This window comes from Grammomys surdaster, unplaced genomic scaffold (assembly GCF_004785775.1).
Source record: "Grammomys surdaster isolate TR1022 unplaced genomic scaffold, NIH_TR_1.0 919, whole genome shotgun sequence".
Taxonomy (NCBI): Eukaryota; Metazoa; Chordata; class Mammalia; order Rodentia; family Muridae; genus Grammomys; species Grammomys surdaster.
Window position 1 is genome coordinate 208,363 of NW_021605338.1, and position 13,720 is coordinate 222,082.

Below are 13,720 nucleotides of genomic sequence, written 5' to 3' on the forward strand. Positions count from 1 at the left end.
TCAGGAAGTTGGTGGTTGGCATTTTCTCTCTTCTTGGAATCCTGACAGAAAAGCTTTGTGTTCTAGCATCAACTCAAGACATGAACTTAAGTGGGGAATCTCCTCCTCAAGTGTCTGTGAGTTGGCTCAGGCCGCTTACCTGGATTTTACTAACAGGAAGCAACTGAAACGTGGGGATAGCAGCAGATAGTGAACAGACACTAGTGAGAGCTCAGCCCAGGAACACCGAGATCAATCACTGGCCGTAGGTAAGTTATCTACCTTTTTAGGGCTGTTTTTCTCATCTCTGTATCAAAGGCTTCGAGCCATATGGAAACAGTATCTTACTGTGCCCCAGGCTGCCCTTGAACTCACGATCCTCCTACCTCAGCCCCCACCTGTTGGGATTACAGACACACACCATCTCCACCCAGCCGTAGGTCACCACCTTTCTTATCACCTGACAGTCTGATTAGCAGGCCCCTGGGTGGGCACAGCTGACGACAAATACTGATTTAAGCAGGCCTTTTTCACAAAAGCACTGAAGATCTTGCAACGATCCTGCGAACCGTGCTAGGTGGAGATCCATCTCCTGACAGTCAAAAGCATTACAAGGCCTGGGCCTGCCTCCCCTTCACCACTCACCTCTGTAGGACCGAGCTCCTCTTCTGAACCTCCTGTGTACTCCCTGCAAAGAGAGCAGAATGGAGGAGAGGTCAGCAAGAGCTGGGAAAGACCAACCAGAGTCTTTAACCAGATGCCACCTACTGAGGAGATATGAATAACCTATCTTACTCATTGTCAAACACCTGCTCTTCCTACACACCTAATGCCCATCCCTGCCCCGGAAGAACTTCTTGCACAATTCAAACACTTCCCATTCACGTCTTCCAGGGTAGCTGACACTAATGCCACATGGCCACAGACAGCCAAAAATGTACCCATGTGACAGATAAACTGGAATTCCAATTTGATTTCATTCCATTAAAATTTAAGTATTGGCACATGGCTAGTGGAGTGAAGTAAAGCTGCAGATCCTTGAATCCTTCAGGAAGGAAGATCTTCTGTCTCTACAACTCCTGTACTAGAGTGTTGCATGCTCTAACCCTAACCATAAACCTTAATCCTAAACTCTAACCTCTAAACAAAAACCCTAACCCCTAACCCCAAAACACTAACCCTAAACCCTTAACCTCTAACCCTAACCCCAAACTCTAAACCCTAACCCAAACCCCAAACCCTAACCCCAAACCCCAAACCCCAAACCCCTAAGCCCTAAGCCCTAACCAAGTTCCAGGTGCACTCCCCACAGCTCAGGTAAGCTTGACTGTACATGGTGCTCTCTGTTGGGGTGAGGTTTTGAAAAGTGGGTGCAGCTTCTGTCCCCATCAGCTAACCTGCTTCAGTGGCTCATAATGCTTGTCATTTTTTAGTATCTTATGGGTGAATTCAAATACATTTCCTCCCTGGGCTGTGCAGGCTTTTTCACCGAGCCTCCCCCAGCCCTGGATTCTTTGAAGCCTATGTCAACAAGGTTTCAGACTTGTGACCTTCCTGCCTCGACTTGGTGGGAATGCTCACGTGCACTGCCACACTCAGGCACACACGCTTTTTCACAAAATGGCTCCAAAGCAGACGTCCAAGGCAGGGAGGGGCACTGCGTTAAGAACGGCTTTAAGCCAGAGGCGTGGCCAGATTCTACTTCTGGGATTGAAATCCTTAGTATCCTACCCACATGAGGAGTGTGTGCTATGTGTCTGACCACTCCCCGGAACTTGTCCCACCCTGAGGTACTCGAGAGCATGACGGTTCCTGGTTACACCACTGTCATCTGTAAGTCTGGTGGCCCGTTGGGGTGAGGCAGGGAGGTGGACCCACCTGGTCAGGCAATGTGAAAGCCACTCCACAAAGCAGCAGTACACACAACAGCTCTCTCTTCATCTTGCTCCCCGTTTCTTCCGTGTCCCTTAAGTTTTGGAAGAGAAATAAAAGCAATGAAGCATGTGATGTGGGCTGGGCAGAGGATCATGGGACATCCATGGCTGTCACTTTATTTCGGGTGACCCTTGTAGCATTAACTCTTACAGACACTGTCTAGAAGATTTCACACATATCTGTGTCTGTCTGTCTAAAGGTAGAGATAGAAATAGAGATACACGTGCGTGTGTATGTGTGTGTATGTGTGTGTGAGAAGAGTGTACAACAGCATTACATTTACCACCTTGAACATTATTCAGCTCAGTGGTATTCATCATGTACCAACCTCGATGAACACATCTCATTATCCCACGCATTTTCAGAACTTGATTGCAGTGAATTCAAATCCCTTAGCCATTAAAGAATGGCTCTTTGTTCTCCCGACCCCTGGCCACCATCATCCTTTCTGCATCTGTGACTTTGACTATTTGCATGTATTGTAGATGTGGAATCAGACAGTGTCTGTCCCTTTTACACCTTTGTAGGTGTAAGCCACTTAGAGTGATATCCTGAAGGGTCAGCCACACTGTAGAATTCTTGCCCTTTATGAGGCTGAACAATAACCCATTGTCTGCTGAGACCACATTTTGCTTGTCTAGTAATCTGCCGATAGACGGTGGCTGTTGAAAGTAGCTTTTCCCAGAGATTCCTGTGGGCTGCAGAGTAGGAGCCATCTCTGATGCTTCTTGGGCACTGAGGTACCGTATCATCTGGACCTGGCTTCCTGAGAAGAGATCCCTGTCCAAGACTGAGCTAGAAGTCACAGTATTGTCCTCTCTGACTCTCAGAAGTAGTTGTCGGGAATCTATTCCTGGCACGTCACGGTGCCTTGTCAGATGCTTCATGTGCCCCAGCCTTGGTGATTGTAATGGATAACGCTGCTTCTGAGGCCTGGTCTCCTTCTCTCATTGAAGGGAGGGTTTCCTCCATGTTGGCCCCAGTTCCCTCTGGAATATCTGTCTCCTTTAATGCAGACTCACAGATCTGGTGAAGAGCAGATCCGCAGAGACTGTCTGGTCACTCACATTTCCCTGACCCCCCCCCCCCCAATCCAATTTCCACTTGCCTTCCCAGTGATTTCTGTTTTCGGTCTGAAAGTAGGTTAGTTGGCTTGATTCTTTTGTGGTCTGGCAAGTCCTCTCACTCCCAGTCCACAACATCAAAGCAGGCCTTTCCTTTCCCTGACTCATTTCCCCTTCAGTCACAACAACTCTGATTCCCACCACTCAGGGTCCCCGAAACCACTGGCTCAGAAGTTACCAGGATCTATCTCGCCTGCAGCTGGCTCTGGCTTTTCTGAGTTTTGAGAGTGCCATTTTTTTCACATGCCCCAAGATCCCTTCAGCTTCAAGATGAAAACAGAAAGTGGGTGGTGCGGGGGAGCGGAGCTGGGAGACTACTAACTTCTGGGTTCATCTGGGGCTGCTGGGAGGGACTCCAGAGCTACAGGGAGCCGGTAGGGATGTCAGGCACAAGGGCTAGAGCAAAAGTGGTCCAATAAGAAAGTGTGCACTGGGGTGATGGAGGCCGCAGAGCAGGAAGTACAGCCATGGTGGTAGGAACAAAGAGCCTCAGAGGAAAGAGTACAGAGCCCCAAGGGAGGGAACACAAAGCTGTGGGGGAGAGAGTGGGGGTACTGGGGAAAGGGACAAAGTACTTCTGTGAGAAAGCGCAGGTCATGGGCTCACAAGGAGTCCTGCCCCACTGGACTGCCCTCCATGTCTATCCCCCATGGCAGGGGATGGAAGGGCTCCCAGGATCTTTGTTCTTTTGGACCTGCCCCTAGTAGGGTGGACTGGGGCCTGTGGAAGCCTTTCCTCCTTGGAGGGCCATCTGGGCTAGCACCCGCCTGCCTTGGGCAATCCCAGAAAGAAGTAAGTGGCGGTGGAGGCCAGCCAGCCAGGCACGGGGAATCTTTGTGTGGATAACTTCTCCTTTCTCAGCTTTCTTGTAACTTTTCCCTTTCCCAGGTTTCCCAACATTCCACTTAAATTCACCCTTAATTCTACGTCAGTAGGATTAAGTTTAGACGTAGGCGTGGCTCTCCCCTGGCTTTCTTGTCTTCTTTGTTACCTGGTCGCTGTGGAACGGAGGAAACTGAACACTACTGCAGATATGATTCAGAGACTCACCCCCTCTTCTTTTTCAAACCAACCAGCCCATTCAGGGGGCGTTTTCTGAGTCTTTGTCCTAGACACCTACTAAGTTACTGGGGTTGTTTTCGTCCCTCCAAGATAGGATCTTGCTATGAAACCAGTTTGGTCTTGATGACAGGAAAATGAGTCCAACCTCTTTCAGCCCCTGGAGTGCTGGGTTTCTTGGTTACTATTCTATTGCTGTGAAGAGACACTGTGCCGAGTCCAAGACAACTTATAAAAGACAGCATTTAACTTGGGGATTGCTTACAGTTTCAGAGACTGAGTCAGTCCATGGCCGGCATGTTAGAGGGCACAGCAGTAAGCAGTAAGCTATTTCTAGAGAAGTAGCTGAGAAGAGACCTTACTGGGAATAGTGTGGGATTTTTAAACCTCAAAGTCCATCCCAAGCATGCAAACCACCACACTGGGATTGGGATGACAGGTATTCCCCACCATGCCCTGCTAACTCGAGGCTCTCTAGATATCAGTTAAATGCAGAGCAAAAAATACATCACTGGTACATGTGCACACCCTCGTCTTCCCAAGACTCCATCAGCTGCATTGCATCATGGGAGGCTCCTTCTCACAGGAGGGACAGGAGCTCAGGTGCTAAGGACTTGTCACCTATCTCCATCTGGGCTTTTGATGGCTGGGCCTTGAGCCAGTGACAATGAGTTGCACATAAGCAACAAGTAACTGCCTCTTTCCCCACTCCATGGAGACAATCATAGCAAGCTGCTGGATGGGCCGCAGGACAGCAGAGGATGACAGAGAAATTAGTCACATGCCAGACGAAAACCAGTGCAGTTCCAAAGGAGGAGAAAAAGAGGGAGGAAAACCTTGTTCGGTTTTGTGGAAGATGTGGTTGGAAAGGTCACAAGCAATGCCAGGACCAAAAATAAAGTGACCAGCAGAAGTGTGGACCTAAACTCAAGGCCCACAGAGTGGGAGTTTGACTCTGTAGACCCTGGGAACTCACCAGGGGTATTCATGGATGCTCATGGGGAGACCAGCATGGGGTCTAAGGATTGCATCCAAGGCTGGCTTTAAGATACAAATACATTAGTTCCCCCCTTCCCTGCAGTGGGGGGGGGGGAGGGAGGGAAGAAGATAGCAATCTTGCTATAACTGGCTCTCCTTGGAGACAGTCTATTTCCAAGAACCAAGAACATGGGCCATTCTGAGAGAGCGGGGAGTTGTATCAGAAGCATGATACCTGGGGCCATGGCACTTGATGAAAGCCAGGTAGTAACTGCATGGTTCTGGATCAGACAAAGCTACTGGGATAGTAATAAGCCGACTGACAGAAAGCTTTGAAAAAGGCAGGTGGTGCATCCTCGGGGCCTTTACATGGCCCCGTCCTCTTTACATTCCTCTCAAAACCATTTTCCCCCAGCAGAGTCTGCGCTCGGGATGGAATGTAATAACTCGTTCACAGAAAGGAAAGCTGATTGAGCAATAGGGTGAGTAACGACACTGAGCGAGAAAATGAACTCCCAGCAAAGCAAACTCAAGTAACTAGACTCCTGGAGTCCTCCTCCAGAGCTAGCTCTCCAGGCATGTCTGTAAATAAATGGACACAGTGCTTTTACTCCCACGCCAGCCATGGCTCCCTTCTTTATAGTATATGGGAAAGGGATTTGCAAAGACATATGCATGTGCAATTATGTACATTGGTTGTATGCCTGCTATGCTGTTGTTTAGTTAGATGTTGATGGACAGAGGGACTTGAACTTTGTATTTGAACACGGTAGCCAGCATGTCATAAGAGGCCAGAACCTGACCAGGAAAGGCCACTTGGGATCCCATCCTGCTGTCAAGTTTTGTACCACGTACTAGATTGTACTGCTTGCATCTTTGCCAAGGACACTCAGGGTTCTTATTGCTTTGTTGAAAGTTCCATGGAGATCAGAGTTGGAAAGTCAGGAACAATAGCCCTAAAATAACACACGGCCTTGAAGTCACGCTTTCACGCACACTCTACCACCACAGCCCAGAAAGCCAACCAACTAGGAAAGAAGTCTCCCAAACCCCTGCGCCATCACAGACACGTGTCTGGAACAACTTAAGAGGTGAGGTGAGTTGCTTTAGTAGGAACTGGGCCTGGGAAAGGGCAGAAAGTTCCCACAGCTGCTCACCTTTGGGCCCAGCTTGTGGGGGACACACCTGGGACCCTAGCACTGCTTAGAAGCAGAGGGAAAAGGACCACAACAAATTTGGGGTCAACTTGGACTATCAAAGTCCAGCCACACAGAGTACCTCCAAAGAAAGGAAAATCAGCTTGCCTTTCCCTGTCCAAGCAGAGACAGCCCCGCCCCCACCCCACCCCACCCCACCCCACCCCTGCCTTCTAATGACAGGTCAGCCTATGGCTTCTATTACTGGGAGTGAAGGCACTTTAAGGAAGCATGCGGAGCAAGCTAGGCTCTTAATGTTGACCTACTCTAGCTCTTAGTTTATTTTCTTTCTGCGGCCTTATTGTTTGGTTTTGTTGTTTTGTTTTAGACAGGATCTCCCTCCGTAGCCCAGGCTGGCTTAGAACTTGCTGTACCCTTCAGGCTGGTCTTGCACTTTTGATCTTCCCGTGTTTGTCAGCCGAGCGCTGGTGTTGCAGCCATGTGCCACCACACCCAGCCAAACTGTTTTCAGTATCTCTCATCATATAAAAAACTCTTGGGCTACTGAGATGGCCCTTGTCCTCAAGTCTGAAGCCCTGAGTTCAATCCCAGAGACCCACACGGTGGAGAAGAGAGTCAGCTCTTGCCAGCTGTCTTCTAATCCCAAGTGTGTGGTTTCCAGAAGCAATTCTTAACTTCTCCAAAAAAGTAACTTTTCGTAAATCAAATGCTTGTTTTCTCCTTTCCATTTTGAACAGAGTTCTTTACAACAAGGACAGAAGAAAGTTTTCTTTCTTAGCTGCCTTCCTCCCTTCTTTCCTTTTCCCTCCCTCTTTCCCTCTCTTTCCTTCCTTTTCCTCTCACCCTTCTGTCTCTCTGTCTCTGCTGTTTTGTTTTGTTTGTTTTTGATACAAGGTCTCATGTAACATAGACTGGCCTTAGATTTGCTATGTAACTGAAGTAGCTGAGGCTAACCCTGAACTTCTGAACCTTCCAGACCCCATCTCTCAGGTACCTGGAAATGGCTGCTTCTTAATATAATATGACCAGTTATAAGGGAGTGGAAGATGAACGGAATCAAATCCTCTCTGGTGCGCCTCATCCATCAGAGGAGGTATAGCATTTTTAGCACATAGGCATGACTTGTGTCTAAGCCACATGGGATTATCCTGCAACAACCACTATGCTCCTTGTTGCATCTCCCTGCTCTGTCTCCTACTGGGTGATCTAGTTGTTTGGAAGAAGCAAACAAGTATTGGTTGTGGGTTTAGGAAGTGTATCTTGTATCCTCTTGGGATAAAAACCAAAGAAACTTGCTTTAGTGACCTCATATCCTTCTGGGAAAAAAAAAAAGGGAGCAAACTCAGCCAGTCAGTGCCATGAAATGCTCACTCTGAGGAGTCTAACAAAAAGGGCATCCAGTACCCATCTGATCTCCTTGACTCCTCCTGCTCCCCCAAACACCACCCTCTCCAGGTGCAATGAGTTAACAATGAAATAATGTTGTTCACACTCTTGAATCAGGAGGTCGACACCTGAAGTGGTCATTATGTCGTTCCATGAATGTATCTGAATGTCACCAACCTTTCTGGAAAGAGGTACCACGAGGAGCAGGAGATGTGTGTGGATGGAAGCCAGGTACTCAGCAGGGGTCTGAATGCCCGTCACTTGCCTGGCGTTGAGTTTTCAACATACCTCATGTTCATTAATTACTTAAGGCAACGGCATCTTGCTTTACAGCCGTGAAAACGCACTCCTTGAGGTGGTAGTTCGTGGATGCCTGCCTCCTGAGCCTCCCGAGCTCTGAGCTCTTCCCACTTAACTCTTTGCATGATCCTTGCTTGTGATTTTTTTATTTTGAATTTCTGGTACTATGGATTGGACCCAGAGAGCCTTGCATTTGCTAAGCACACGCTCAACTGCCGAGTTGCAACTCAGCCCTACTGGTAACATTCTTAAACTGCTATAAAGAGAGCTGGCACTTTGAAATGCTAGGAACATGACCCTTGAACTCTCAACTCAGACCCCCCCCCCCAACAGCCACTTATAGGTCTGGGTGGGCAATGTTGCCTCTTTGAGCCTTAGTTTCCTGGTCTTCCCAATGGGCTAATCCTTTCTGTCATGTGTATTTTTTGAAAGCTGAAGAAGCAATAGCTACAGATCCCAGAAGCCTGGTGCAGGGCAGGTGTGCACTGGGTTTCAGGTGAATGCCTTCATCAACAACTCAAGAACTCAAGTTGTTTGAAGCTACCAGTAAAGAAGAGCTGCCAAGCTCTCTAGGGTGGAGGTGGAGCCCTCCTGGTCTTCAAGAGTTAATAACAAATCCTTTTTCCTAGCTCATAAGATATGATAGAAAATGGCATACTCTTCACCAGGATCAGAGAGCAGTATGAACAGGGGGCCCTTATTTCCTGAAAGCAGAGTGATATCTTGTAGCCCATCTTTAATCTGTTTTTTTTTTCCTTAATTTGCCTTTTCCAGGCCAATTCACACCCTGCAGCAGGGCCTCTGAAGCTCTCTGAGAATTTGGAATTAGCAGCTGACACATTAAGCTGCTTCCCCGTGGAATCTTTAAGGTGTAAGCTAACAGGACATTTGCTTCCACGGAGTAGACTTTCAGTAGAAAAGTCTACAATGTATGGGACCGGCCTAAGTCTGCCGTGATCATTTCAGGTGCTCAGGGTGGACGCCAGTCTTTCAGGTCAATCCCCAAAGAAAACTCTAAAGACCTCTCTCTGATGTGTGTCAGGAGCACCAAACAGTCAGACTGTATACCTCAACCAGAGCTGTCAATCACAGGTCACCACCCCCCAGCCCCCCAGGATCATGGCCAGGGACTTGGCAAGCATTATTAAAGTCACCCAGCTCTTTAAGTACTTCATGAGGAACAGCTGGCCTGTGTTTCCTGGGCTGCTGACACAGCTCTCCTGGGCTGGGCCTTCAAACGTGCCAGAGAAATTTGTGATACATGACCAGCAATCTGCTTCATTCGATTTTCCAGAAACCAGGAACTGAGTTCATCTTACCCTCCACTCCTATCTATAATAGTTTGTCTCCCAGGCATCGTGAAAGTAGACAGTTGGGCCAGTATTAAAGATGATGGTGCGTAACCAAGGCTTTGTTAATCTCTACCTGTAATTTTCTCCTTCCTTCCTTCTTTCCTTCCTTTTCTGAAACAAGATCTCACTTATCCCAGGCTAGCCTTGAGCTTCTGATCTTCTTACCCCATCTGCTGAGCACTAGGGATCACAGGTGTTCACTGCCACACCCAGTGTATCCTGTGCCGAGAATCAGGCCTAAAGGCTCCCTGCACACTATGTTAACAGTCTGCCAACTAAACTGCAGCCCCAACTCCAGCTCTGCCGTCTATAATCTAGGTCATTAGCACCCAACTGGGTTTGAAGTGAGACCCATTGCATGTTTGGCTCAAAGCTGGCCTTCGTTCTTGGTTTCTGCGTTCAGTTGCTACATGCAGAATTTTCTGCCACTCAGATTTAAAAAGAAACAAAAAACTATTCCGAGACAATAGATGCACAGCTGCCAGTACTCAGATTGCACTGTTTCGGCTCAGACCGCAAAAGACTCCCAATCACAGAGACCTGGTGTCTCAGGGAAGTGTGTGAACTTTACATTGTGAATGGTGTTAAGCCCACGATTGTTGCTGATAAGCCATGTTTGCAGCCTCCGCAGTTAGATTGAAAACAAGCCCATGTGTTTTCACCTTAAAACCCTCACACCAGTCTTTCCAGTCCATGAGTCCTGCAGGCAACTCTGAGTCACTCTCTGACCTTGGTTGAGCATCCTGCTCGGCGATCAGTCTTAAATGTGTGCAGCTTCAGTCCCCAAAGCCTTAGCAGAAACATGAATTCTCCTCAGCTCCTCCTGGCTGCATCCAGCATCCCGGGGCTGGGAGGAAGCAGGCCAGCTGCTGTGTATCTCACAGGAGACTTCCCAAATAATGGGGTGTCCTGGAAAGTCTGTCCTAATCCAGCTTGTGTGTGGGGGGGGGTGCAGCTAGTACCGCCCCTACCAAGATACAGGCTGGCTCTCCTGAAAACACTTTAGGTAGATTGAGCAGGATGGTCAGAGGGACAACTTACATTTTAGTGTTTCCAGTATCTGATCTGGGATTGAATACGATTTAACCCTCACTAAGCCTGCCAATGACCTGCGCAGATTTGTTCTGGACAGGCCAGGGTCTGGATATCCTGAAAAATTCCTAAGTGTGTTTTTCTGTAAGTATGTTCTGGTTATATTTGTGATGTGCTCACAGGATTGTAAATAGCCACCACCACTATGCACTCACATTTTGTATATGTTGCTGCCCCATTATCAGCTGTGGAAGACCACTGCATCATTCCAAACTGGCCAGCAAATACAGCAATGATACTGCATTTCTTTGCACTGAAGCTTGTCCTTAGTTATCTGGGAGCGCTGCATACTTTCCTTCCACCTCCCACCCTCCATCCATCCTCCCGCTGATTCCGAGGTTAAGAAAACAAAGGTCCTGCGGAATCCAGAGAGCTCCTTCTCCTGCTGCAACATGAAAAAGCAAAGGCATCCACGCGTGAGGCGCAAGGGGTGAAATTGCAAACCATAGAGAGGATGTGATGAACTCCCGAGAGGCTAGAGGTTTTGCATCCTGACTCCCAGCAGTAATGAGAGGTTCCTAAAAATCTCAGCTTCTCTCTGCCAGCTTAGTTAATCATGCTGTCCAGGCAAATGCGCCTCCTTAGTGCCCAGCCTGTTTTTTAATGTGTTCCTGAGGTCAGAGGGTAGTCATACAGCTCCCACCAGGGGCTTCTCAGCTTTGGAGGCAGCTGAATCTAGTTACTGCCCCTTAGCGCCGCTCCCATTGTCTGTTGAAAGAACCCGAGTCCCTTACTGTCTCCGCTTACTGTGCAAGCAAAACTTCTGCAAGAGACACCTCTCTCCGGTTCTCTCCCCCTCACCTCAGCTTACCCAGAGTCATTGCAAAGAACCGTCTCTTCTGTGTGGATGATGCTGGCTGGTCCTCTCTGCCTGAATTACATACAGGTCTGTGCTTCCATTAAGCATTCCTTCACTGGCTCAGTTTGCCCCTCCAAAGACTTTAAAGGGACAGAAGAAGAGGAGTCGGCTGTTAGATAAGGGCAGAAATCCAGCTTACCGTGAGTGTGTGCTTCTTTCCCACTCCCGCAGGGGCTTCTCCTTAGCGTTGAGCTGTTGAGTTCCCGCAGGCTCTGTCTCCCTGAACAGCTCAAGCCAATTTTAAGGGTGAAGGAGGGGTGGGGCCAGAGGTTCTGTGTGGGCGGGGTTTCTCCTATGCTGGTGGGTGCCGGGTGGACTGGGCCACTGAGGAGCCAATGGAGCCGTTGGTGTCTCTAAGGAGGGGGAGGAAGTGCGCGCGGAGGAGCACAGCCAGTCTTGGCTTGGCGCCAGCCTGATTATTCACCGTACTGATGTCATCGAATCACAGGAATTTACTGAGTTGGAGGGGACTTAAGAATCATCCTGTTTTAAAATCCTGGTCTCAAAGGCCTAAAAGGAACTATGAGGATCTGTTGCTCTTAAGCTCCTGTCTTGACCCTGAGTTTACAAACAGCCCCGCCCAACTAGGCTAGGGAGGAGAGAGGTCTTCTGGAATTTGAAGCAACTACCCCTCAGGACACGTGGGCAATTGGCCACCAGGCAGATGGGTTGGGAGTGACTGGACAGTAAGCACATGACCACCAGGCTTTTGGTGCTCTCCCTACCTCTGACCTGCTCTCCTAGGCTGAGGTGCTTCTCTGCTGCTCCTCAGCGGAGAGCTCTCAGAGAATTGAGAAAAGTGGGGGAATGGGCAGGTCTTTCAGCCTCAGCCCCTGAGATTCCATCACAAGCCATCCGTCCTTTAAGCCCCCCACCCCGGAGGTGGATAATAAAAGCTCCTGAAAACTGCCATTCTGATGGCCTATATTCTTTCACAACGTACTGAAGCCTCGGTAGTCCCGGGGCACCAGGTCACCCCAAATCCCAGTTTAGTCTTCCTCTGCAGCTGTCTGCACCTCCGAAGGGCTGGGCGAGTGGCCTCTGCTGGTGTGGAGCCAAGAGGAGGATTTCTCATTAATCACAGGTGCCCTGAGTTTTGCTAAATGCACACAACCCTCCCCCCACCATCCTCAAAACCTCCAGCTTTTGCATTTCTACCACCTGTGAGTCTGTTTCCCCTTGTCAGACTCCAGGGGAGCCGGAGGAGCCAGAAATACAAATGGGAGGCTGATCTAACCATAACAATGGGAACTTTGATTTTACTCAAAGGATTGCGATGGGGGTGGGAAAATGAAAATAAATCTTGGTGACATCACATCCTGGGAAACTTGCCTAGAAGCCCTTTGCTCCCAAAAGTAATAAACTCCAAGTCCCATAACTTGGGGACAGATGGATAAGAAGAAGTGTGGAAGACTAGCTTCTGCAACGGGGGTCCTCTCTGTAGAGTGTGTGTCACCTGTGGAGGCAGAGAGCGGGCTCAGTGAACCCTTCCTTTGTTGGGGCAGTGGACAGCTGATGAGGCACCAGGACAAAGACCATGCTGAGTACAAAAACTAAATAAGAAGGATTGTGATTCCAAGGCTAGCCCAAGGAAAGAGATGAAGCTGGCAGTGAAACTGTTAACCGGAAGGCAGGTGTTCTGTGTACAAACTAAGAGCGTCTCCTTTTAAAGGGAGCTTTTTAAGGACAAATAAGGTAAATATCCTGATGGCGTCATTGGGCATACCTGGGTGCAGTGTCCCCTCATGCACACCATGGCTGGTCCTCTCCTGAAATTAGATCCTACTACGATCCAAGGCTCACAGACCTGCCTGCATGTCCCTGCCCCATTTCTCCCGGAGGGTAAGTGTATGGGCTATTAACAAATGCTGAGGTGGCAAGGGACTTTTCTTCTGTGACCTGGTTGACCATAGGAAACCTCTCATCCATACTTCTGTAAGTAAACCCAGGCTAGACTCACTGTTTAGTTCTTCAGGCTAGACCTGTGGAATTGCTTCTTTTGCCTGTCCTCAGTCTAGAGTCAACACACATTTGCTCATTTCTCCTTAGAAACAATAAACACAGCATATATTGTCTAGGCCTTCATGTGGACTGGAGACTGGCATTGGCTAGCTGGACCAGGTGCATGAATTGCATGCTCATATACTCTCTGAGGGAAAAATAAATAGATGGAACAAAGCAAAGTAGTCTTGGAGATGGTGATAGCTGTGAAGAATTGCTTACCAGACCGTATGAGAGGGACTTGCACTATTCTTACAAACCCCTGGTACCTTTGAAATGATACAAATGAAAATTTAAAAATCAGGCAGTTCTCCTGGAGTAGCAATTCTTCCGAATTTTTAACCTGATAATAATAAGTTTTAAAATTCCACACATGATTATAAAACCTTGGGTTCTGTTTGTTTGCTTGCTTGTTTTGGAACTGACAACATAACTCAGGCTGACCTTGAGCTCACAAGAACGCACCACCCAGAAGCCGGCTCTAAAACACTGTTTTGA

At 48.4% G+C, this 13,720-nt stretch overlaps 1 protein-coding gene across 1 annotated transcript in view; it reads right to left on the minus strand.

Annotated features, from left to right (window-relative positions):
• Plat (plasminogen activator, tissue type) overlaps nucleotides 1-11,494 on the minus strand; it is a 24,513-nt gene extending 13,019 nt beyond the window's left edge. Inside the window, exons 1-3 of the mRNA XM_028782883.1 lie at nucleotides 11,361-11,494; nucleotides 1,858-1,945; nucleotides 625-667 (exon numbers count right to left, since the gene is read on the minus strand). Coding sequence (XP_028638716.1) covers nucleotides 625-667; nucleotides 1,858-1,920 — 106 coding nt within the window. The 5' untranslated portion in view covers nucleotides 1,921-1,945; nucleotides 11,361-11,494. The remainder of the gene's footprint in view (nucleotides 1-624; nucleotides 668-1,857; nucleotides 1,946-11,360) is intronic.
• Between the last annotated feature and the right edge of the window lie 2,226 nt (nucleotides 11,495-13,720).